The sequence below is a fragment of the Ursus arctos genome, unplaced genomic scaffold (assembly GCF_023065955.2).
Source record: "Ursus arctos isolate Adak ecotype North America unplaced genomic scaffold, UrsArc2.0 scaffold_8, whole genome shotgun sequence".
Classification (NCBI taxonomy): domain Eukaryota; kingdom Metazoa; phylum Chordata; class Mammalia; order Carnivora; family Ursidae; genus Ursus; species Ursus arctos.
In genome coordinates, this window is record NW_026623100.1 from 49,884,518 (window position 1) to 49,910,280 (window position 25,763).

Consider the following 25,763-nt stretch of genomic DNA (forward strand, 5'->3'; position numbering starts at 1 on the left):
ATTTATTTGACAGAGAGAGAGGCAGCGAGAGAGGGAACACAAGCAGGGGGAGTGGGAGAGGGAGAAGCAGGCTTCCTGCTGAGCAGGGAGCCCGATGCAGGGCTCAATCCCAGAGGGCTGGGATCATGACCTGAGCCGAAGACAGATGCTTAACGACTGAGCCACCCAGGCGCCCCACTTTTGATTATTTCTAAAAAATAAATCTACCTGCAAATGATGAAATTTAGGTACCACATCAGTGTTTGATATATTTAAAAATTTTGTCATTAGTAAAAATAATTCTAATGAATAGCTGTTACAATGTTCTGAGAAATGGCAGCTCCATTTACTCCAAAGTCAGCAGACACACTGAATATACAAATACATTCACCTAACTCAATAAAATTATTAACTAGAGTATAATTCTTTTCAAATTTTAAAAGAAGATATGATAATAAACTTCATTTATTCAATAGTTACTTACTGAGCAACCTCAACTATAAAGAAGGCAATAGAAAAACAGACGGCAATGAAAGAACTCGAACACACACAGTATTTTGTTTTCTAAGCTCACAAGAGATTAGGAACACCAAATTAGGAAAACGAATGGAACTCTGTACACAAGCATATTGACAGATTGGCAGAAACCAGAACTCAGAAAGTTTGCGGTTTTTCAGATAGGTGCAGGTTGATCTGAATATTCCCCAGTGTTCCTGAGAGCATCATGATTTTTCTAGCACAAAATACTATTTATACTGAAGACCGTTTATACAGTACAACATGTCTGAGAAAGATATAAAGTATATCATGTGGTTTTAATTCTTTTCTATTTAAAACACTTCAAATAATTTCTGCACTTAAAAAGGTAGATGTCACAAAGTTCATATGTGAAAGCCCTAACCCCCAATAGGGGGATCAGAATGTAACTGCATTTGGAGATAGGCCTTTAAAGAGGTGATGAAGTTAAAATGAGGTTGCTGGGGTGGGCTCTGATCTAATCTGACCGATGTCCTTATAAGAGGGCATCGGACACACAGAGAGACACCAGGGGTGTGCATGCACAGCAGAATGACCGTTGGAGGACAAAGCAGCAAGACGCTAGCCATCTACAAGCCTGGGAGAAAAGGCTAAACAGATCTTTCCCTTATGGTCCTCAAAGGATACCAACCCTGTTGGCATCTTGATCTGGCACTTCTAGCCACCAGACTACTAGAAAATAAACTTTTGTTGTTTAAACCACTAGTCTGCAGTATTTTGTTACGACCCTAGCAATCTAATATATGATGTATGATTTTCAAAGTAAAATTTATAGCATGCATCTATATAAGTCTCTTTTTCTATACTGAAAAATATAAAACGTTTTTTCAAAATATCAGAAGGCAAAGAATAAAACTGAAAATTTTATTTTACCCTTAAAAGAGGTACCTGAGTGGCTTAGTCAGTTAAGCATTTGCCTTCAGCACAGGTCGTGGGATGGAGTCCCACGTTGGGCTCCCTGCTCAACGGGGAGTCTGCTTCTACCCCTACCCTTCCCCTGCTTGTGCTCTCTCACTTTCTCTCTCTCTCAAATAAATAAAATCTTAAAAATCAATAAATAAAAGGCAATACCTCAAAACCACAATGAAATGTCATTTCACACCCTTTAGGAAGACTATTATAAAATAAATAAATAAAATAAAACCCAAAGCAAAACAAAGCAAAAAACCCCCTCAGAAAATAACAAGTTTGGCAAGGATATGGAGAAACCGGAAAACCTCATGTATTGTGGTGGGAATGTAAAATTGTAGCCATTATGGGAAACATCTTGGCAGTTCCTCAGAAAATTAAACACAGGATTACTATATGACCCAGCAATTCCAGTCTTAGGTATATGTTCCAAGGAACTGAAAGCAGGGTCTTGAAGAGATGTCATCCACCCATGTACATAAGCAGCATTATTCACAATAGTCAAAAGGTGGAAGCAATCCATGCGTCCAACAACAGAGGACCACACAAACAAAATATGGTGCACACATACGATGGAATATTATCCAGCCTTAAAAAGGAATGAAATTCTGATACATGCCAGATGAACCTTCAAAAATTATGATAAATGAAATAAGCCAGACAGAAAAAGACAAATATAGTATGATTCCACCTATATGCCTATAGAGTAGGCAAATTCATAGAGACAAAGTAGAATAGCAGTTACCGGGGGCTGGTGGGGAGGGAGAAGTGGGGTGTTATCATTTGATGGGTACGCAGATTCTGTTTGGGATGATGAAAAAGTTCTAGAAATGGATAGTGGTGATGGGTGCACAACATTGTGAATATACTTAATGCCACTGAATTGTATGTTGAAAAATGGTTAAAATGGTAAATTTTATATTAATGTATATTTGATCACATTTTTTTAAAAAAGGCAATACCTGAGAAAATGGAATGTCATAATCCCTGTAGAAACCAGCTCTTTTTTTGTGGGAACTTTCTGTATGTTCGACATCTGAATCAAGGCTGTAGTCTGAACTATCATCACTAGATGGAGAATTATGCTAAAAGAAAGGAAAAAACAAATAGTTATATTTGCAAAAGGAAGAAACTTTAGTAACTAGATAGGCTTGTTTCAGCCAGAAGTGCCAACCAATAGACTGTAATATGCTAGTAGGTTCTGAAGTATTAACCAAAAAATAGTTGCTCCAAAAGCCACCACTACAACTTCTCTAAAATTTTCTGAGGAAAATTATATCTTTTCCTCATGGCAGCATTCTCTTCATCATCCCTGTGGTCCAAGGACTTGTGCCCCTCTATGCTCAAAAGTGATCTTAAAGTTAATCTTAAAAGAATAAAATTAGATCTTCAAAGAGGATCATAGAACATAAGTAGAGTATGAATTAATTACTTTTACCTAACATGGCTTTAGAATTCTTATTCTTTTGCATAAGTACCCTAAAGCTAAAAGATACCCAAACACACCAAATTATAAATGTGATATAAATCCAACCCACAAAATCGAACAAAAGTGAAATGGAAACCACAAGTAACTAATAATGATTAGTAAATATCAAGAGTAAGCTATTTAAAGTATGAAGGCACTTCCCCAAAAAAGTCACCGTATCTCCATTGAGTCAAAATAATTACCTTCTCAGGGTAAGCACTCTCTTTAAAGAATTCTTAAGTTCTTATCAGTGAAGATACTGACTCAGTAAAAATTTGCTGAACTAAATTGAACTCTGATATTTTCACAGTAGAAGGATGTCTTCCTCTACTCCATTCCTACAGGCTCTTTTAAGAAAGACAAACTTTTCTTCCATTTGTTCTTAAATGTTCTCAGGTTTAGTTTTTTGGTGGTATTATTTCTGTTTTTGCTGATTTGATAGGTGATATGAAGAAATCTTTTTATAATTATGCTATGAAATGCTTCAAGCTTATCTAATATTTGTTGGTCAGGGTTTGAAATAAATATTGTCCATTTCTCTCTCTCTCTCTCTCTCTTTTTTTAAGTAGGCTCCATGCCCAATGCAGGGCTTGAACTCATGACCCCGAGATCAAGAGATGTGCTCTGTGGACTGAGCTGGTCAGGCGCCTCAAAGCATTGTCCATTTAAAAGCCAAGTTTACTGAGTCAATAGCAGAAGTCGGCTCCAGCTCAAAGGAAAATTTTCACTTGAAGATCACTAAAGGAATAAGACTTGATTAAGAAGCTCAAACGAAGACACTGTACTGAAAAACCACCAGAGAAGAGAAGGTTCTGCTTAAGGTAGAAGTTTCTTAAGATTATTCCAAAACAGTGAGGCTAAGAAAACATACGGACTTTAAGAAGCCATTAAGAAGACTATTATCAAAAAATATATATATGTGACAGGGTGCCTGGGTGGCTCAGTCAGGGTTAAGTGTCCGACTCTTGGTTTTGGCTCCGGTCATGACCTCAGGGTTGTGAGATTGAGCCCCACATGGGGTTCCTTGCTCAGCGAGAAGTCTACTCGAGATTGCCTCTCCTTCACCTTCTGCCCCACCCCCTGCTCTCACACAGGCTCTCTCTCTCTCTCTTAAATAAATAAATAAATAAATAAATAAATAAATAAATAAATATCTTAAAAAAAGAAGTTGAGTAATTATTAACCTGAATTAGCCACTGGACTGCATTAAAAATAGCTAGTAAATAGAATAGGTCAGGAGAGATGGTATATCACTGCTGAGATTAGGTTATAAAAAAGACTATAGCTTTCATCTTGGGTGCTCTCTCTTGTTCTCTCTCACTTATGGTTCACCTGTTTTGGGCGAAGCCAGATAACATCATGAGGACACTGAGGCAGTCTGTAGAGAGGTCCACACGGTTAGGAACTGAGGTCTGCCAAGAGCCATGTGAGTGAACATGGAAAAGGATCCTCCCTCAGTCAAGCCTTGAGAGGATTGCAACCCCATGAGAAAAGCTGAGCCAGAATCACCTGGTTATGCTGCACCCAGATTCCTGACCCACAAAAACTGGAAATAAATTTCTGTTTTTTTAAGCTTCTAAGTTTGGGGTAATGTTGTGCAGCAATAATTAACTAATAAGATTTTGGTGTCTGGAAACGCTGTGCTTCCATAAGAAATATCTAAAAGGTAGGAGGGCTTTTGGAAACAGGCAGTGGATAGAAACTGGAAGGACTTTGAGGAGAGTATTAGTGAAAGTCTAAACTGCCTCAAATGAGGGGCGCCGGGCTAGCTCAGTGGGTGGAATACGCAACTCTTAATCTTCAGGTCATGAGTTCAAGCCCCACATTGGGTGTACAGATACAAAAAATAATAATAATAATAATAATTTAAAAAGTGGGTTAGGCAACCAACTCTTGGTTTCCTCCCGGGTCATGATTTCATAGGTCATGAGATCGAGCCCCGTGTCAGGCTCCATGCTCATCAGGCAGTCTGCTTGGGATTCTCTCTCTGCCTCTTCCCCTCCCCCAACTCGTGCACATGTGTGCGCTCTCTCTCTCAAATACATAAATCTTTAAATAAATAAATAAATAAACTACCTTGAATGATTGTTAGTAAAATTCTGACCTTTGAAGCAACTTAAAGGAAAGTGGGATATCTTATTAAAACCAGAAAAACGGAAATCTCATTATGCAGTGGCAGAAAGTTGCACGACACAGCTACATTCAGTAATATGATAAGTAGAAATTGTGTCTAGTGATCTAGTTAAGATTATCAGGAAAAATGCTGAAAGTATATATCTGCCAAAGAAGATACACAAAGGAAAGGCTGTTAAAAAGAAGATGGGACTTGATGGTTTTGAAAGTTCTTAGCTTCAACATACTGAACTTTATTTTTGCTTTTCCCTTTTTTCTTTTCTTTTTTTCTTAAGCTCACCCAACATGGAGCTCAAACTCACACCCCAGGATGAAGAGTCCCATGTTCCACTGACTGAGCCAGCCAGGTGCCCCTTTTTCTTGATTAGTCTGGCCAATGATTTATATATATTATTGATCTTTTTTTTACTAACTAGTGGTTTTTCATTTTAATTCATTAAGTTCTGCTTGTAATTTAATTAGAAGTCCTTCCTGTTTGTTTTTGTTTTGATTTGCTACTTTCTAGCATTTATTACTGTAATACTCTTAATTTTTCTCCTGATAATTGCTTTAGCTATGTCCTGTTGGTACTTACACATCAAGATTTTATCATTATTTTCACGAAATTCTGAAGTTTTTATCTGTTTCCCCTGTGTTCCACAGGCTATTTATAGCAGGTATTTGGATTACAAAGCAAAAAGACATTTTGTTTTTTGACTTTATTAGTAATATCTAATTTTAGTGTATTGTGTTTGACATTGCTCTTTGTAACACTTCCACTCTGTATCAAAGTAATTGGAGCTTATAAAGCCTACTGCATGGCCATAAAGATGAGACACAGATGTATTCTCAGGATTCAGAGCTCACTATATAATCTCTCTTTAATATTCTCACCACCTTTTCATCCACTTGATTGATCTCTTTGGGTTAAGAGAGGCATACTGGTATATCTCCTGTCATTAGTGCATTCTTATTTCTTCTTACAGTTCCTATAGTTCTTGCTTTACAAAAGTTGCTGTTTGGGGGCATATAAAATATTACCAACTTATACTTCATCGTGAATTATAGCCTTTAACATCATAAAATGTCCTTCTTGTTTCTTTCAATGCCTTTTTGAACTAATTTTCACTTTTTCAGATATCAACGTTATGACTTTTTTTTCTTAAGATTTTATTTATTTGAGAGAGAGAGACAGAGTCAGAGCATGAGCAGGGGGGAGGGGCAGAGGGAGAGGGACAAGTAAACTCCCCGCTGAGCAGGGAGCCTGACTCAGGGCTTGATCCCAGGACCCCAAGATCATGACCTGAGCCGAAGGCAGACACTTAATCAACTCAGCCACCCAGGCACCCCACAACAATATGACTCCTGCCTTTTCCTTCTTTGCATTTGCCTGGCATAGCTTTACCCATTTTTTAAACCCTTCTCTTATACACAGCTTAGAGTTGGATTTTGCATCATTGGGGAGTATACATTTTGGTATTTAGAAAGGTTTGTGTTTTTGTTTAAATTATTTTATCATTCATTCATTCATTCATTTATAAGTAGGCTCCATGCCCGGAATGGAACCCAATGCGGGGCTTGAACTCACAACCCTGAGATCAAGACCTGGGCTGAATCAAGAGTCTGACGCTCAACCAACTGAGCCACCCAAGTGTCCCTCAATTATTTCTTTCACACAACCTTTTTCTAATAACTTTAGTCCCTGTCCCTTCTTTGCATACTCTTTCTTTACTAACAGGACCAATAGTAAAGTTCAGCACTAACCTCTTCTCCTTCCTTTTTCATTCCCAGGATGACAATGTGAAGCAACATCCTTTTACTGTGAGCTAATAAACGTAAGGCAATCAGTAAGCTTATCCTGCTTGCCATATACTCTTCTGTTTTCCTGATAATTTTTATAGTTGTAATATTCAGATACATAATACACTGCTCTTATGTTCATCATTTAGTCTTAGTTTTACAAGGAAATATATACCTGTATGTAGATCCTCTCTCTCAACTAGTCATTTTGGTTATCTAAACTTGTTCTATGGTGGAGTCTACAGGAAGGCTCATGATAACAATATTTCCAGAGTTCTCCCATATATATATGGTTTTGACAACTTTATATCTGAAGGTCAGTATTTAGCTGGATATAAAATTCTTGGCCCGTATCTTATTTAAATATGTCATTCCAGGGGTGGCTCAGTTCGTTAACTGTCTGCCTTTGGCTCAGGTCATGATCCCAGGGTCCTGGGATTGAGCCCTGTGTCAGGCTCCTGGCTCAATGGGAGAGTCTGCTTCTCCCTCTCCCTCTGCTCCTCCCTCTACTTGTGCTCTCTCTCTTGCTCTCCTCTCTGTTTAATAAAATCTTTAAAAAAAATGTCATGGAATGACATATGGAATCATTATCTCTTGGCATAAAATATTTATATCAAAAATTTTTATATAAACCTGATTCTCTTTTCCTAATAAGGGACTTGGTCTTTTTGCCTTGATGACCAAAGGATATTTCCCCAAAATTGTGTTTATGCTGTTTGATCATAGCTTATATTACTTTATTAAATTTTTTTATCATTTTGAAATATTAGGTTAGATATTTTATATGTTTTGTGGGAATTCTTTCTCTTCTGAAAGAATATTATTCTATTATTCTTTTCTTAAATTATTTTATTTTATTTTTTAATTTATTTGAGATAGAGCAAGAGAGAAAGCACAAGCAGGGTGGAGGGGCAGAGGGAGAGGGAGAAGCAGGCTCCCCACTGAGCAGAGAGCCTGATGTGGGGCTCGATCCCAGGACCTGGAGATCATGACCCGAGCTGAAGGCAGATGCTTAACTGACTGAGCCACCCAGGCGTCCCTCTTTTTTTTTTTTTTTAATAATAATTTACATGGAGTGTATCATAGTCCTATCTTGTTTTCTAGGGTTATTTCTTCTGTTGTTTGCATGAAGTATTAATAAATATGGCTATGTATCTTCTGAGATATGCCTTGCTTTTTCCCTTCCCTCTTTTTTAAAATCTATTTCTTTCCTTGCCCAGCCCTAGTATGCCTGTCCTTTCAGTTTAAATCCTAATGACAGCAGTTATATTCTCAGTGTAGGACTCTGTCTGAGAAGAGGGATTTGGTTGATTAGTATTAGGAGTTCTTCAGGCCCAGACCATTCAAGCACCATCCAAATTCACGTGGTCACCTTACACTCACATGTGAATTGAAACTAGTAAAGTCCCCTCTCACTTTCTGCTACTGTTCTCAGTTTGGCCCATGGACTTTCCACACGGAGTGAGGACTCCTCCATTTGAGAGGAGTACCTGTTGGCAATCTGTTTTCTGGAACGCCCATTACCTTCCCTCTGCCTCAGTATGCACAGTTGCTGATGCTATACAGGTCTTGGTGCTGTCTGTGGTTTGGCCTTTTCCATTTGTATTTTTAAGGTTTGTGGTGATAACTTGTTACTTCACTCTTTTGTGGATGTTGCCAATGAGTTTTTGATTTTGCTATCCTTATTGCTCTGTTTTTATGGGTGAGTTCCAGGGAGTTTGAAAAACTACCCCACCACAGATGCCAACTTTTCCCTGAGTTCTCTGTCAGCACAGATGTCCCTTCTTCCCTATACAAACTACATGATTCTCTATGCAGAACCCTACTCTTTTTTCTTGATCACATTTGTTTTTCATTTGTTTATTGCTTTCTCTTTCCCATTTCAATGTAATCTCTGTTAGAGACTGTTTCACTCATTACTATAACCTTAGCATAGAGCACAGAGATTTCCACAGCAAGCACACGAACATACATATGAATGAATAAATAAATAAGTGGACAGACAATGCCAATGCTGCTAATCTATATTTGTAGAGAATAAAACTTTCCATAACCTTTTATCATCCTTGCATATAATTCTATTAATTAAAAAGATTTATTTTAGGGATGCCTGGGTGGCTCAGTTGGTTAAACATCTGCCTTGGGCTCAGGTCTGGGCTCCAGTCCGTGTTGGGCTCCTTGCTCAGCAGGGAGCCTCCTTCTCCCTCGGCCTGCAGGTCTTCCTGCTTGTGCTCTCTCCCTCTCTCTGACAAATAAATAAAATCTTAAAAAAAAAGAAAAGATTTATTTTAACTTGCATTAAAAGTTACCTTGATTAATTTTTTAATCTTTGAGATAATTCATAAAATCTTCACGTTCAGAAAATTTATTAATCACACAAATAAAAATATCTAATCAACAAGTTGTTTTCGGGGGGGGGGTGGAGGGGCAGAGGGAGAGAGAGAATCTTAAGCAGGCTCCATGCCCAGTGAGGAGCCTGACACAGGGCTCAGTCTCATGCCCCAAGGTCATGACCTGAGCTGAAATCCAGAGTCAGACACTTAGCTGACTGAGCCACCCAGGCACCCCTCTAATCAATAAGTTTTATAATAAAATAAGCAATGATTTATACTTTCTTTTTTTTTAAAGATCTTATTTATTTATTTATTTGACAGAGATAGAGACAACCAGCGAGAGAGGGAACTCAAGCAGGGGGAGTGAGAGAGGAAGAAGCAGGCTCATAGTGGAGGAGCCTGATGTGGGGCTCAATCCCAGAACGCCGGGATCATGCCCTGAGCCGAAGGCAGACGCTTAACCGCTGTGCCACCCAGGCGCCCCTGATTTATACTTTCTAATTTTCAGTATTTTATATTTCATACAAATTTACTAAAAGAATTAAAAGTAGATTCTAACTAACCTTATGTTTTTCACGTTTTCTCCTTTTGGATTTTTTCTTCTCTCTTTCCTTCTTGTGCTTCTTCCTTGATTTTCTATAGGCTTTTTCATTTTTCTGTTTTTTATCCTCTTTTGCTTCCTGTTCTTGTGTTTCTTCAAGTCCTGCATCATCTATTTCACCATCTTCTAATTCGCCATCTTCTCTGTAGAAAATGATGACATTTTTATTTTCAAATGTTATTCAAAAATGAATCTTATAGAAATATTTCCAAAAGAAAAACAAGCACATGCCAAGGATTCAAGTTACATTCATTTAGATCAGGGATGGCAAACTTTTCCTTTAAAGGGCCAGGTAGTATATTTACAGGCCACATATGGTTTCCTTTGCAAATTCTTCTCCCTTTTTGAGGAACAATCCTTCAAAAATGTAAGAACCAGTCTCAGCAGCAAAAATTTGCCAACCTCTGATTTGGATTAAGATCACTGACTCTCACCAAATGAATGAATGCACACATGAATGCAGTGCTATTCCACGGTATTACAATAGTTACCATCTACTAAACCACCTTTTAAGAAAAGGTTAAAACATTTTAGTAAGTAAACATTCTTACTACAGGAAGGAATTTTTAACTTAGTGTCATGTAAACAACTATAATTAGCTTTAAAATAAAAGTAATCTATATTAATTCTCACCATCAAAGTAAACTTCAATAAGAAAACAGATTTCAATACGTAGATAAGGAGCAAAACCTGAGCTACAGAAGAATCATAAATTAAACTTGAATCTGCAAAAAATATTCATAGTAAAATCGTTAACTGAATTCCAAACTTTCCAAATACTATATGTTTCCTATAATGGAGACTAAACTAGAAGCAAACTTTTATATTGTTTATGACCTTTTTATACTTATAAAGGCAAAATATTCATTAATAGTATTTTCAAGGCAAATTAAACAATGATCTATCTACATAAGATAAGTATATAAAATAAGTTTAGCATTTAATCATGTTTCCATACAGTTTGAAAAAATGCTAACTGCTATAATACAGAAAGACAAATGTCTGTAGGACCGGAAGCAAATGAGAAGCAACCAAACTATGATATGTGCATTGTACAGATACTTTAAAGTTACAAGGGATACTTTAAAGTTACAAGCTAAAATATAGACACAATTTCTGTGATTTCTGAAATGCAAAAAACTGATCATGTCACTCTCCTGCTCAAAATCTTCAATGATGATATATCTCAAATTTGCTTCACAGCTATCCATGGGAGGAAGTGGTATCAAAAAGATTGGTCATGAGTTGGTAATATTGCTCAAATTGTGGAATGTGTAGGTGTTTGAAGTTTTCCATAATAAAAAGGACAGTACCAGTGATTCCCTTCTGAGCTGAGGATGACATCAGAACTCCATATTACCAAAAGGCCCTTTATAATTGAGTCCCTGCTTACCCAGCTACTTTCTATTTCTCACATCTCCAAGCTTTAAACATTGCCTTAAAAACTCTCATTGCCCCGCTCTTCTCAACACCCACCCTCCACTTCCTTCACCTGGCTGATTGCAGTTCATTCTACTGGACCCAGTTCAGATGTCATTTCCTCTAAGATGCTTCCACTGACTACCCAGGTTTAGGTGAGATGCTTCACCCTAAGTACTTCCCTAATAATTCTCATTTCTTTATCACTGCACTCTACGCATTATGTTCAAATAACCAGAACATATTGGTTGAGGAAAGTAGGATGTGATTGTGTCTTTCATAGCCGTATCTCTAACCCCTAGGATGGTTCCCTGCTGTTCACTGAATGAATGAATATACAGTATCCATAACCCTTGCATTATTGAACAGGCACATAACATCCAAAACTGGCTGTGAAGTCACTGTTACTTTCCCCCAGTTTCTATTATAAAATCAAAGAGATGTATATCCATTTAGGCAGTCTTGAAAATTTCTTGTGAGGCAGGATTGACATTCTGGTGTTTTAACAAAAAACGTTCTGAACTTTTATAACACTATAAAACCTTAAGTCCCAAGAAAAATGAGTGCATATATTCACCAAAAGATAAGCACAAGAATGTTCTTCACGGTGTTAGTCACAATAGTAAAAAACTGTTAACCACCCAAATCCCCATCAAGAGGTGAATGGATAAATTGTGCTTTATTTATATAATGAAATACTATAAAGCAAAAAAAAAAAAAAAAAATTAGCTACTGCTACACACAATATGGATGAATCTTACAGACACAATTATGAGTAAAAGAAGCTAGACGCAAGACAGTACTGTTTGATTCCATTTATATGCATTTCAAGAAGAGGCAAAACTAACCTATGGTGACAGAAGTCAAAATAGTGATTACCTCTTAGAGGGTTGTAACTGACAAAAAAGAGGTACTTAGGAACCTTCTGAGGTGCTGAAATATTCTGTATATTGATCTGTGTGGTGACCATTACATATACATACATATTTATGTGTAAAAATTCATCAAGTTGTACATTTATGAATTGTGTACTTTACTGCCTATACTTACACCATAACAAAATTTAAACAGCACCAAAAAAACCTACAGGCATTCATTCTTTCTTTTACCACCCTTCTCCAACTTGAGCTCCTTAAAGATAAATCTTTTTATATCTTAAAATCACTAATTCATACTTAACATTTTGACTGGAGCTATTTAAATACCTAAGTATTCAAGCTAAAAATGCTGCATATGAATTTATGTCCTGCTTTACATAAATTCTTTAACTGTGAAATATGGGGTGTTCATATTTGTCATTAGACAAAAAGCGCTGAAAGGTATTTTGCTTTTCTTTCTTCTCCCTTAGCCTATTTACCATTTCAGCATTCACACAATAACAAATTTAAACTTGTGAACTTATGTATGGTTATAAGAAATAGGATAGAAAAAAGGAAATAAAGAGCATTGATCCCCATTTCCATGAACTGTTTACAAATGCTCTACAAAATCAGCTTTGGGCACAAACGGAAAGCATGTGTGGCATAATGGAAACAGGAAACTTCCAGGGAGGACAGCTGGATTCTAATTCTAGTTCTGTCACCAAAACAAAATAAAGCTATCTTGATTGAGCACCTATGAATGTATCAGATACTAATCCACCTCTGTGAAAAATAAAAAACAGAAGAGATAATATAATTAAGAGTGCTTAGCATTCTCTAGATTTTGAATTAGCTCAACACCATCATGAAAACTGTTTTGTTTACTAAACCCAAGATACTTTTTAAAATTTAATAAGTCAAAAAGAGAAGCTCCCAGTTCAATTCAATATGGATGACTTTTCATTAATGTAGAGTGATTATGTCCTTTTTAGGAAAAGGCATATTCATGTTTATGGACATGTAAATAACTGTTCAGTTAACCAACAAAATTATTTTTAAAATAATATATAGCTCTTAGGCAAATCCATAAAGACAGAAAGTAGATTAGGGATTTCCAGGTAGATCAGAAGGAGGAATGAGGAGTGACTGTCAATGGTCTTGGGGTTTTTCTTTTTGGAGTGATGAAAATGTTCTAAAATTTTTTTTAAAAATGTTCTAAAATTAGATAGTGGTAATGACTGCACAACTCTGAATATCCTAAAAAAACAGTGAATTGTATACTTTAAAAAGGTGAATTTTATCTCTATAAAGCTATTATTTTAAAAAATGATTAAGTTTTAAAAGACTATATCTCTAGGTTTAAATATCTACATTGCAGACAACTGGAGAAAATTGTAACACACAGTGGAATAAATTAAAAACTCTGAAATTGGTCAATGCCCTCACTGTCCATGATATGCTCTTATTCTGAGGTAAGTCTCGCTAAATCCTTATAAATTGATTTGCTTCGTAAAGGATTATACTTTTCCCATTCTGATATTGCTGCTATTAAAACAACTTAACCTAAACCATTCAGTCTTACCTCCATAGGTAGTTTCTGCTTTTTCTTTATGCTTGCCTAAAGGCTCCTGTTACAAGCTACAGATCAGAAACTGAGTCTTCTGGAAGAAACACAAAAGCCTCAATAAAAGACTATACAAGTACTCCTGGTAGATGATATTACAAAGATATTACTCATAAATGCAAGTGTCCTAGGATAAGCTGATACGATCACCAGAAAAAAGACATTTCTCAGAAGGTACCAAATGACTGTGAGGATGTCAAAGATGTCTTTACATTCCAGGAGCAGACGACTATATAGAAGTAGGCTGCTTATCCTAAGACCAATAGAACACAAATTTCCTAGATACTTGTAACTATTGGTTGTAACACTTTTTTTTCCATGCGTTTGTTCTAATTCACCCTGTCATTTCTTCTTTACCATAGAAGAACTGCTCTGTACTGATGCCCTGGCAACCTTACATGTCTCCACCTAGCTCACACAGGTAAGGCTCAACCGCAGGCTCACCTGAGCCCTGGCAGAATGCCTCATGATCCTCCAGAATACGGAAATATAGGCAGTCTTGGGAGGTGCTGCTACGAAGCTATTTTTAACCCACCTCCATGTACTCTCCTCATATGGCCACTGTTCCTCAGCCACAGGGTACCCTACCACTCATGCTGCCTGTGATTATCTGGCCTCTTTGGTTTCGGTGTTACCCAGTGAGACAATGGACATGAGGAGCTGACACCATGGTGATCCTACATTTGTCATCTATGTAAGTAATAAACTGAATTTTACTGGCTAAATCTGTCAGCATGCTTAATGGAAATCTTACTTGGGTCTAGGCTTGCCCATGCCTACTCTGATCTTTTCCCTCAACCTTTATAGCTTATGTATGATCCTCTTGACAAAACCTTGTCCTAACTCCCTACCTTATACCTCCCAAACTAGTTATTTCTTCTCAAGGAAAACACTCTCTGTCATATCAGGGCCATGGAAGAGCTAAAATCTTATGATTTTATGTTTATCCCCAAACTGGACCTTGAACATTTACATGCTAGATGGCTCATCTTACTTGTTTCAGCAAAAGTTTCTCTTTACAAATTACCAGTGGTAAAATCTGATAGATTTCTGCAACTTTCAAAGTGTTTTTATCTTCATCCTTTATCAAATACATTCTTAACACCTTTTGGAATGTATTTGGTTTGCAGAAATTCAGCTTATCCCTTTTTGACTATCTACAGCCACAGCAAGTTTCACTCCTCAAGCCAACCTCAGAATTTGTGAAAGCCTCAACCCAAATACAAAATCCTTCAAGAATGAGACTTGGTACAAATTTATGGGCAAAATTATAAATTCTAATTAGACTAACATCCTCCATAGTCTTATGACAACCCTTCCAAATTTTGCTTAACTCTATGTAAGTTATCTGTATCCCAGAGATAACTAAGAATTCCTTTCTCACTCACTTTTTTTTTTTTTACAAGTAATTCTACTTCTGTTTTTACATATGTGGCCTTTCTAATCTTTATTTCCTGAATCAACAACATACTTATTCATATTTGCCTCATCAAAACCTAACTTGCATATACAGATAACTATACATAAAAATATAATAGACAATTTTAGATATTTCCTTCCCATGTCCTTCAGCAGATTATGCTTCTGTGGGAGTGTCTGAAGGGACACTGATCTCCCTGGAGAAAACCAGATACTTCCTTTATGCTAAAATCACTGGGGCTCTATTTTCAACTAGAGAGGTCACATAACTTGAAAATGTTATCCAAAATTTGTTACTAACATTGACTGAAAAGATAAATAATACTGCAAAGCCCCAGAGTTACGACAAACTAAAGTCATTGATCTAAGTGGTTGTGGATACTAGCATAAGCTCTAGATTTCTTGCTGGCAAGCCAAGAAAAAAAAAATACGAATTACTGCTAATACTTCCTGCTGCCCATGAAGTACTATCACAGGGAAAGTTGATCAATCTATATTCAAACAAAAGACAAGACAACTTGGTTATCAGAAGTGGACTCAGGGGGCGCCTGGGTGGCTCAGTCAGTTAAGCGTTTGCCTTTGGCTCAGATCGTGATCTCAGGGTCCTTGCTTGTCTCTCTGCCTCTGCCCCTCCCTCCTGCTCATGCTCTCTCTCTTGCTTGCTCTTTCTCTCTCAAATAAATAAATAAAATCTTTAAAAAAAAAAAAGTGGACTCAAAAGTAAGATTCCCTTACTTTGGTCATCACTCTAAAGTGCTTTCTAGTCTCTTCTTCTAATTTAGTCATGGCTATTCTTACTTGTCAAAGTCTTCCAATGCCTGGTCTCCAGAGTCACATATGCTTCTGCATAGCTGTTATTTCATCAGATGGTACAAAAATTCATTTTGTAACAGAAGGAAAACAAAAGGACTCTGATACCCAGTCAGGCTAAATACTAAGGCCTTTGATCACAATTCATACAAAGATCATAGCCCATACAGCAGTGAATATGTAGCATGCTGTTCTATAATGGCAGGACTAAGGCGGTAGTGTTAAAACTCTACCAAGTTCCCAGCATGTGTGTATAAAAGTGCTGATCTAAAAAGAAAAAAACAAATTGCTGATCTTGTATCTCTGAATCTAACAGATACTTTTCATATCCCACCTCAGACCTCTTTATAAAGCAATCTCTACGCTTTTATGACAGCAGAACAAAATCAAAGGAGAGAATTTCTAGTTCCCAAATGACCCAATCAGAACATAAAACCTAGAATTCCTAATATATAATAAACCTTTTATTTTCTTCTCTGTCTTTTCCACTTTCAGCATGGAAAGACAAAGTGAACTCATTTCTTACCCAGCAAGTGGATTAATTTGGCTTCAAAAAAAAAAAAAAAAATCTTGGGTGAATTTTATTACTCCTTAATGCTATTTAATACTTTAAAATTCGAAAGATTAAGGTGAAAGTAAGACTAAGATTAATTTACACAGGGGTATGCCAGAAATTCTTGACTAATTTTTATATGTGAGATGCAAATTTGGCTCTGAGTTTCAGGAAACAAGGATTAGGTATAAGACAACAGTGCTTCCAAGACAGAAACAGACCAGTTGCTCAAGAGAGGCATAGTTTTTTCTAGCAGTGAGATTAGAAAGAAATTTCTCCCTTGAGTCCTCATAAAGACAATATTATCTGATACAATGGTCAGTACTTGACACAATGGACACTACCTTCAATAGTGTCCATACAACCAATGCAATAGTTTATCACCTACAGCATGCCCCACTTTGAACCAAGGGCTTGCTGCCAAAATCCAATTGTGAAAAAGCAATTATATAAGGAAACAAATATTGTTCAAGTACGCAATTATCTGATGTTCTGATTTTTTTTAAGATTCTATTTTTTTAAGTAATCTCTTTGGGGCTCGAACTCACAACCCTGAGACCAAGAGTAGCATGCTCAACTGAGTAAGCCAGCTAGCCAGGTACTCCTCTGATATTCTGATTTAATCTGGGGATGAAATCTACAACATCTAGAGCAGGGATTCTCAAAAACTAGATGTATATTAGAATTTTCTGTCCTCCCAACAAAAAAGGGGAGGCATTCATTCATTTAACATGTATTTATTCACCACTTTTTCAATGGGCATACAATGATAAAAAAGAAAGACATGGTTTCTTCTCTCAAGAAGTTTTTAATCTAGTGATGGGGGAGACAGACATCAATGAAAGAATCACATAAATAAATATAAAGTAACAACCATACAGGTAAATGTAGGAGGTAAATAGTGCTATGGGAGCACCCAATAGGAGGAATTCATCTGTCAGAGAAGTCTGGAAGGCTTTCCCTGAGGAAGTCATGAGTAAACTGAGATGAGGAGTTCTAACCTAAGAGATAAAGGGTTGCGGAGGGATCTCTGGCAGGCAGAGATAATAGGATAAGCAAAATTTTTTGTAGAAGAATTGAGACAGAAACTGAGACAATGCCAACGTCACTGGATTATAAAGAAAAAGGGAAAGCTCGTTTAAAATTATGCTGGAGGGGCGCCTGGGTGGCGCAGTCGTTAAGCGTCTGCCTTCGGCTCAGGGCGTGATCCCGGTGTTATGGGATCGAGCCCCACATCAGGCTCCTCTGCTGGGAACCTGCTTCTTCCTCTCCCACTCCCCCTGCTTGTGTTCCCTCTCTCGCTGGCTGTCTCTGTCAACTAAATAAATAAAATCTTTAAAAGAACAAAAATTAAAAAAAAATAAAATTATGCTGGAGTGATGGGTGGTTCTAGATCATGCCTAGCTTTGACCATGTTTGGGGTTTATTCTAATACAAATGAGAAAGCCACAGAAGTGGTTCCAGGAAACGAGGTGATGTAATTAGATCTCCATTCTGAAAGATAAAACTTTAACAGTAAAAAACAGACCTAAAGGGGAAATAAAACAGACACAGGAAAGCAGTTAGGACGCCACTGCAATAACCAAGCAAGAATACAAAAGAAGAATGGAATATATTTGGAGAACCTGATAACTTGACACTCCTCACTCAAATACGCACACTTTATCATGATGGGAATGTTTTTTCTACAACAGTGTTGAGGCAAAAAAAAAAAAAGCTGAAAACTAATATCGAGAAATTAGTAGAATATTATCCTTTGGGCAATCCTCCATGAATATTACAAACATTCCCATGATTTATACCTTTTAAAGGTCACTTCCTTATTCCTGAGGTCATTCCTTTGACTAGGGTCAACATTTTTCTTAAAATAAGTAAGGATCTGAATAAATAATGTGTTAAACTTCTATATCACAGGAGCACATAATCCCTATCATTTCAGCCTCAAAATGTTCAAAGCAGGCATTATAATGATCTGATGCAGGTAATGAATATATCAGTAACAGAATAATGAAACATCTAAATTCAAGCAATGTAACTTCCTGGTGAACCTCCCACTATAAATTTGGTGCAGAATACACCAGGAAGTTATTGATCAAAAGACCTAAACAAAGAAAAGGAGCCCTTAGAAGGAGATCTATGCTTTTATTTAAACACACTTTTCAGGAAATAAAAAAGTTAAAAACAAATGAGCTATACACTCAACTAAAGAACTTAGAAATGGGTAAACCCAGGAGAAAAATGAGAATAACAAATACAAGGACAGAAATCAACAAAATACAGAAAACAAAAGAGAACATAAATAAAACTAATGGCTCTTCTTTAAAGAAAGTATTAACATTGATCATTCACTATAGTGCCAGTTTGTCTTCGTCCTGCAATCTCTCAAATCTAGACATTAACAAATAAAAAATGCGAATGATTCCATTTTAGCTGTTTCTTTTCTAAAAAAGGGTAAGTTAACTTTGTTATTTTCTCCATAAAGTCCAAAATACTGCCTGGAACAGAACCTTTAAAAAGCTGGGGGCCATCAGAGGATTATGGATATATGACTTTAACAAATACTTTAAAATTTAATTCTCAGCAATTTTTAGTCTACACTTTTCATTATCTAATTCTTTCACTATTTAAGATTATCTTCAATTCCAGCAAATGTGTTTATGAACAAATAACAGTAATTCTGAAGTAAAATAACATCTTAAATAAAATTTATAGTAAAAAAACCCAGTATGTTAGCTAACATTACTGAATAATTACTGTGCTGCAGATATGTTAAATCAGTTTACTTCATTTTCATGTTAACTATGAAATATGTTGTTATCCTCATTAAACAGGTGAAGAAAGGGAACAAAGAGCTTAACTGATTCTGCTAGCAGATGACAGAGCTAGAGCCCAAACTCAGTCTGATTCTAAGATCCATAATTCTTCACCATGTTGCTATAATAGCTATACATATTTGGTGTTAGGAGGAAACTGCATATAGCCAAAACACTTAATAGCAGCTAATGTGAAGAAGATTATTTAAGAAGCTCACCAACTGGTGGGTAGGATATGGGGGTGTTTACTGTAAACTTTTTTCAACATCTTTGCATATTTGAAACTTTTCGTAATAAAATGTTGAGAAAAAGAAATGTCATCAACACACATTTAAGTAGTATTTTAAGAGATGATACAGAGAAGCTGTTAAGGTCTAAATTTCTCCCATGCAAAAGTAAATATGAGTTACGTCAATTCCACAGAAGTTATTTTATTTTATTTTATTTTCTAAAAGATTTTACTTATTTGATAGAGACAGAGAGGAGGAGAGCATAAGCAGGCAGAGCGGCAGGCAGAGGAAGAGGGAGAAGCAGGCTCCCCACCAAGCAGAGAGCCCAACGTGGGGCTCCATCCCAGAACCCCAGGATCACGAACAGAGCCGAAGGCAGATGTTTAACCGACTGAGCCACCCCCACACACACCGAAGTTATCTTAATGTTTGTAAGGAAATGGCAGATGGCAACTACCAGGTTAGATCAGTTGGACTGCTAATATGGGACGTGGAGTTATAAGGTGCTATAGGGTTTTCTTTTTACTCAACAATATTTTTTTAGGGGCTCAAAGGAAATTAGTCAAAAATTTTTATTGTATAGATTTTTTACTTTTTATTTTAATTTTTTTTAAAGATTTTATTTATTTATTCGACAGAGATAGAGACAGCCAGCGAGAGAGGGAACACAAGCAGAGGGAGTGGGAGAGGAAGAAGCAGGCTCATAGCGGAGGAGCCTGACGTGGGGCTCAATCCCAGAACGCCGGGATCACGCCCTGAGCCCAAGGCAGACGCCTAACCGCTGTGCCACCCAGGCGCCCCTGTATAGACTTTTTAAAAAGTAAAATAATCAAATCACATAGAGCTGAAAAATGGGTTTCCCTGTTCATTTCAGGGTCCCACACAAGTTGATAAAGTAGTGGTGTAGTTTAGTCGGAATATAAATTGGTGTATCCACTGTGGAAAACAGTATTTAGGGGCCTCAAAAAACTGAATATAGAACTGCAATCCAGTAATTCCACTACTGGGTTTTTACTCAAAGAAAATGAAAACAGTAACTTGAAAAGATATATGCACCCCTATGTTTATTGCAGCATTATTTAAATAGACAAGATATGGAAGCAACCTAAGTGTCCATCACTAGACGAATGGATAAAGATGATGTGGTGTATATATATATACATGTATATGTATACATATATATGTGTGTGTGTATATATATATACATACACACACACAGTGGAATATTACTCAGCCCTAAAGAGAATGAGATCTTGCCATTTGTGACAACAGGGTTGGGCATAGAGGGTATTATGCTAAGTGAAATAAGTCAGACAAAAAACAAATACTGTATGATTTCACTTACATGTGGAATCTAAAAAATAAAACAAGGAAGCAAGCAAACAAACAAAAAAACAGAAACAGATTTATAAATACAGAGAACAAACTGGTGAATGCCAGAGTGGAGGGGGTTAGAGGAAAGGGCAAAACAAGTGAAGGGGATTAAAAGGTATAAACTTCCAGTTATAAAATAAATAAGTCATGGGGATGAAAAGTACAGCACAGAGAATATAGTTAATAATGTTGTGTAATAACATTCTATGGTGACAGATGGGGACTACGCTTCTTGTGATGAGCACTGAGTAATATATGGAATTGTTGAATCACTATGTTGTACACTAATCTAACATTGTATGTCAACTGTACTTCAATAAAAAAATTTTAAATATATATATATTAATTCACTGCCTTCTGGCCTCCAGGATTTCTGATGAGAAGTACTGTTTAATTCTATTTAAAAATCACTTATGTGACTTGGGGAAAAAAAAAAGTGGTGCAGTTTATGTTAACAGCTTTTGTAAGATGAAAGCCTCCACATCAAAGTCAGAAGAAGGAAAGAAAAGAGAGGAATGCTGGAAGTAATGAAAACTGCTATGTTATCACTAAGGTTTGCCATTCAATAAAAACAAAAAGGGGCTAAGCACCAATATCCAGAAAACAGAGTAGAATACTAATGAGGTAGTTGGCTGCCAGAATAGCAATTTTCACCTAAAGTTAGAGGACCCAAACCGAAATCAAACAAACACCTTATTTAATGAGGACCCAGGATTCTGGCAAAGTGAGCTCACCGGAACCTGGAAATTAAAGGAGGAGTGTTAAACAAGAACAATAACCAAACTTGTGGCATGTTAAAACGGATTACTTAAAAAAGCATTGTAGTAAGGTGGAAGCACAAAAGCTTTACAGCCAGAAAAATCTGGGTTCAGATTCTGCTTCCCAGTCATATACTACCTATACTAACTTGAACCAATTATCTTGCCCCCTACTATTCAGTTTCCTTATCTACAGATAGGATTCATCAATCTACCATCACAAAGTTGTTTAAAGACTAAGTGAGATAAAGTTAAGTAATTACTTTCACTGTTCATAAGAGACAGCCCTCAACTGAAGTTTCCTTTTCTCTTGAGATTTACCTGAAATACATGCATTTTAATAGAATGGGAGGGAAGATGACAGACACTTTCATAGAAACTGGGAAAGGTTACAAATCCCAAAAGCATGGATTCCAAGGGGGAAATTTATTTTCCTTCAGAGAATAACAATGAAAAATTATTTCAAACAAGTACAAGCAGAAAAGAAACTGGTAGACCAAATCTGGAGTCTGTTGCTAAGGCTGTTTCTCCTTTATCCTATCATTATGCAATACTTAGCAACAGTCTGTGTGAAAGCCTCCCATATTTCCAAAGTCTCCTGGGAAAACACAAGATGGAGTATAATACCTAGGGTTTATACTGATTATGATGACAATAGATGTTCATGATGATCCAAAGTAATTAAGAAAAAGATAAATCAGTAATTGTCTAGTTAGTAAGAGAGGAAAGCATGCCACATATTTTATTTACAAAGAGATCCTTTGAAAATATTTGTAATAAAATTAGTTTCTGATAATAAAATATCTGTTGATGCTAAATTCCCTGCTCAGTGCCAGACAGAAGAGGAATTACTGTATATTAATCTAGAGAAATGAAGAATTTTTAAATATATCCTTGAGCTTGTATGTTTGACATCGTGAAGGAAAACCATATTACTTCTCAAACATCCTTTATGCCATAAGCAGAGACAGACTATTACAGGAATAAAACAACATTGTGTATTAATTTGCCATAGGTTTTTTTGAGACTACATTTTAAAAATTATTTTTTATATTTCATGTACTATCTTGGTTATCTCACTAAGCTAAAATTCATTTACTTTCATTCCAATTTATCCTTTTTTTTTTTTTTTTTAAGATTTTTATTTATTTGACAGAGATAGAGATAGCCAGGAAGAGAGGGAACAGAAGCAGGGGGAGTGGGAGAGGAAGAAGCAGGCTTCCAGTGGAGGAGCCTGATGTGGGGCTCGACAGAACGCTGGGATCACACCCTGAGCCGAAGGCAGATGCTTAATTAACGACTGAGCCACCCAGGCGTCCCTCCAATTTATCCTCTTGACTTAGGCTGTCCAGTATAAACTGGAGAAACCAGAAATTCAACAGAAACAAATCACAGCAAATAAAATACACAGAGTTTGAAAGCTAGAAAATAATGTTCTAGGTGTCATGACATCAGAACAAAAGTCGAAAAAGTTTTGTTGGATGAATCTACAGTGAACTGGGTAAAACTGCCTATGACCCAGTAATATTAAAAAAATGCCACTTGGTCTGTTAAAGTTCCCAATGTGCCAAAGTATTTGATATCATATTACCTATGATATGAGGTACTGGGGCTCCAGGTTTTGGGGAGTGTTGTTGGAGTAAATTTTTTTTAAAAGACATGCAAAAATTAGGCTTTGGCCTAAGTATCCAGCCACAGCATGTTTCTCCATTCTGCCTTGGCCTGCTTCAAGTCATTTCTGGATCCCTGAATATGACATGACTGGAAATTACATGATCCTTAGGTTAGTTACTATTATATCTAATCAGCGTAATAGAGCATATATATTAAAAAAGCCATGTCATCTGGATTTACTATTAGTATCTGAATATCCATTTTCCAGGTTAAGATGGTATTTTAGATATAACTTACAATAAGAATCTCCCTGTGTGGGGCGCCTGGGTGGCACAGCGGTTAATCGTCTGCCTTCGGCTCAGGGCGTGATCCCGGCATTACGGGATCGAGTCCCACATCAGGCTCTTCCGCTATGAGTCTGCTTCTTCCTCTCCCACTCCCCCTGCTTGTGTTCCCTCTCTCACTGGCTGTCTTTCTCTGTCGAATAAATAAAATCTTTAAAAAAAAAAAGAATCTCCCTGTGTGCTTTATATATTGAAATTTTATCAATCAGATGAAGTACAACCGTACATTAATATAAGAGAAAAACGTGTAATTAATGATTATGAAAACCATTTTGTGTACAAAAGAAACTAACACTCTTCAAATAGCCAAGTAGAAAACTGGAGTAATGATATTGAGAGAGTAATTTAGGTATTGATTTTAAGAATATTATACACTGTTTGAGCTGACAAATGATTATAAAAATTTAAATGAAAAATACAAAACAGGGGTGCCTGAATGGCTCAGATGGTTAAGCGTCTGCCTTCGGCTCAAGTCATGATCCCGGGGTCCTGGGATCAAACCCCACATTGGGCTCCCTGCTCAGTGGGGAGCCGGCTTCTCCCTCTCCTTCTACTGCTCCCCCTGCTTGTGCTCTCTCACTCTGTCAAATGAATTAAAAAAAAAAAAAAGAAAAATACAAAACAGAATAGAAATTATGTCATAATTCTATTTTTATCCATTTATTTGGCATTCTAACATTCATAACATTAAACAGAATAACTTCTAAAGAATATTTTTAATTATTTAATCCCACGAATCTTTCAAGAAAAAATCCTATTTGAGAATTCACATCTTTTGTGGATGGATTAAAAACAGAATGTTAACTTTGCTACCTCAAAATTTCATGAGAAAAAAACTCTAGGGGTGCCTGGGTGGCTCAGTCATTAATCGTCTGTGCCTTCAGCTCAGGTCGTGATCCCAGGGTGCCGGGATTGAGCCCCGTGTCAGGCTCCCTGCTCAGCGGGAAGCCTGCTTCTCCCTCCCCCACTCCCCCTGCTTGTGTTCCCTCTCTCACTGTCTCTCTCTCTCTCTGTCAAATAGACAAATAAAATCTTAAAAAAAAAAAAAGAAAACTTTAAAGTTATGTGTCACATAATCAATCATCTTTGCTCCAGATATTAAAAAAAATATGTAAAAAGGAAAATGTTAGAGGAAAAAAAAGTTCCCCCAACTATCTTGTATTCCACTAATCTCAGTTGAAAGTGACCCTGTATTCAGTACCCATAATGTGCATTACAGCAATTACAGCAGTAATTTAGCAATAGGCAGTATTGAGAAATTATTACTTCACTGGAATTTCCTATTTTTAAAAATAGACCACTAAAATTTCTAATAATAAATTATAATAATTGGAGGATATTTCAGTTTTATTCATGTATTCCAGAAATTTAATCTATGATGATGATATTAACTTTAGTCTAAGGTTTGGTCAAATGTTGGTTTTCACACTTGGATATCTGTAATTTTTTTAAAAACGTATGTTTGGTACGATATGTATATACAGCCAAAATATGTAGGTATTTCTTACATAAATGCATTATTCACTTCCATTTTTGTTTGCTTACATAAAACATAATTTTAAAATAGACTCCTATATATGCCAAGGATGTAGAAAAGAAATCAACCCACAAGCTCCTTTATGGGCCAAAGAGTAGCCTTTATAAAGAACTCAAACCCCACACACAAGAACCAGTGATCTAATGTTTTATTGTCAACTACCAGTCATCAAGAAAAATCCAAGCAAAAGAGGTGTTGGCTCTTCTGATCTCTATGCATTTTCAATAAATTCTCTTAATAGGTTAAGACCAGTATACAATGGAAGAATTCTTGTCTTCCATAGCTAAAAATGTGCAGATGTAACTAGATTTAACTGATTTCATACTCTTAAAAGTATGTGAAAATTAATATTCTTTATACATTCAATTTTTAATATTTTAGGATTTAGAAAAACTTTGTCATATAAGATGAATTTATAATAAAGTAGGCTGAAATTGCCTGGGATCAAGTAATATCTAACAGGAAAAAAAAAAAACCCAAATCCTTTTAGGAATCCAATATCCCAGTCCAGCATCTGGTGTCAGATTTACTACCATCATGAGGCAATGGTGGCAAGGAAAAGAGTACAAAATCAAATGCTATGAGACACAGACTGTGGTAAGTAGTTATTTACCCTCTAAATCTGTTTCCTAAACTATAAAATGAAGATATTGATATCTGTCCTGTCTA

At 36.4% G+C, this 25,763-nt stretch overlaps 1 protein-coding gene across 3 annotated transcripts in view; it reads right to left on the reverse strand.

The window, feature by feature from the left end:
• The window catches only part of ZC3H6 (zinc finger CCCH-type containing 6), a 65,548-nt gene that overhangs the window by 31,257 nt on the left and 8,528 nt on the right, over positions 1-25,763 (reverse strand). For 2 of the 3 annotated variants that reach the window (XM_057309084.1, XM_057309083.1), the window contains exons 2-3: positions 9,702-9,882; positions 2,388-2,510 (exon numbers count right to left, since the gene is read on the reverse strand). In XM_057309084.1, coding sequence (XP_057165067.1) covers positions 2,388-2,510; positions 9,702-9,882 — 304 coding nt within the window. Of the gene's footprint in view, positions 1-2,387; positions 2,511-9,701; positions 9,883-13,600; positions 13,680-25,763 lie in introns of all 3 variants that reach the window. The other variant, XM_057309085.1, reaches the window with a different exon arrangement.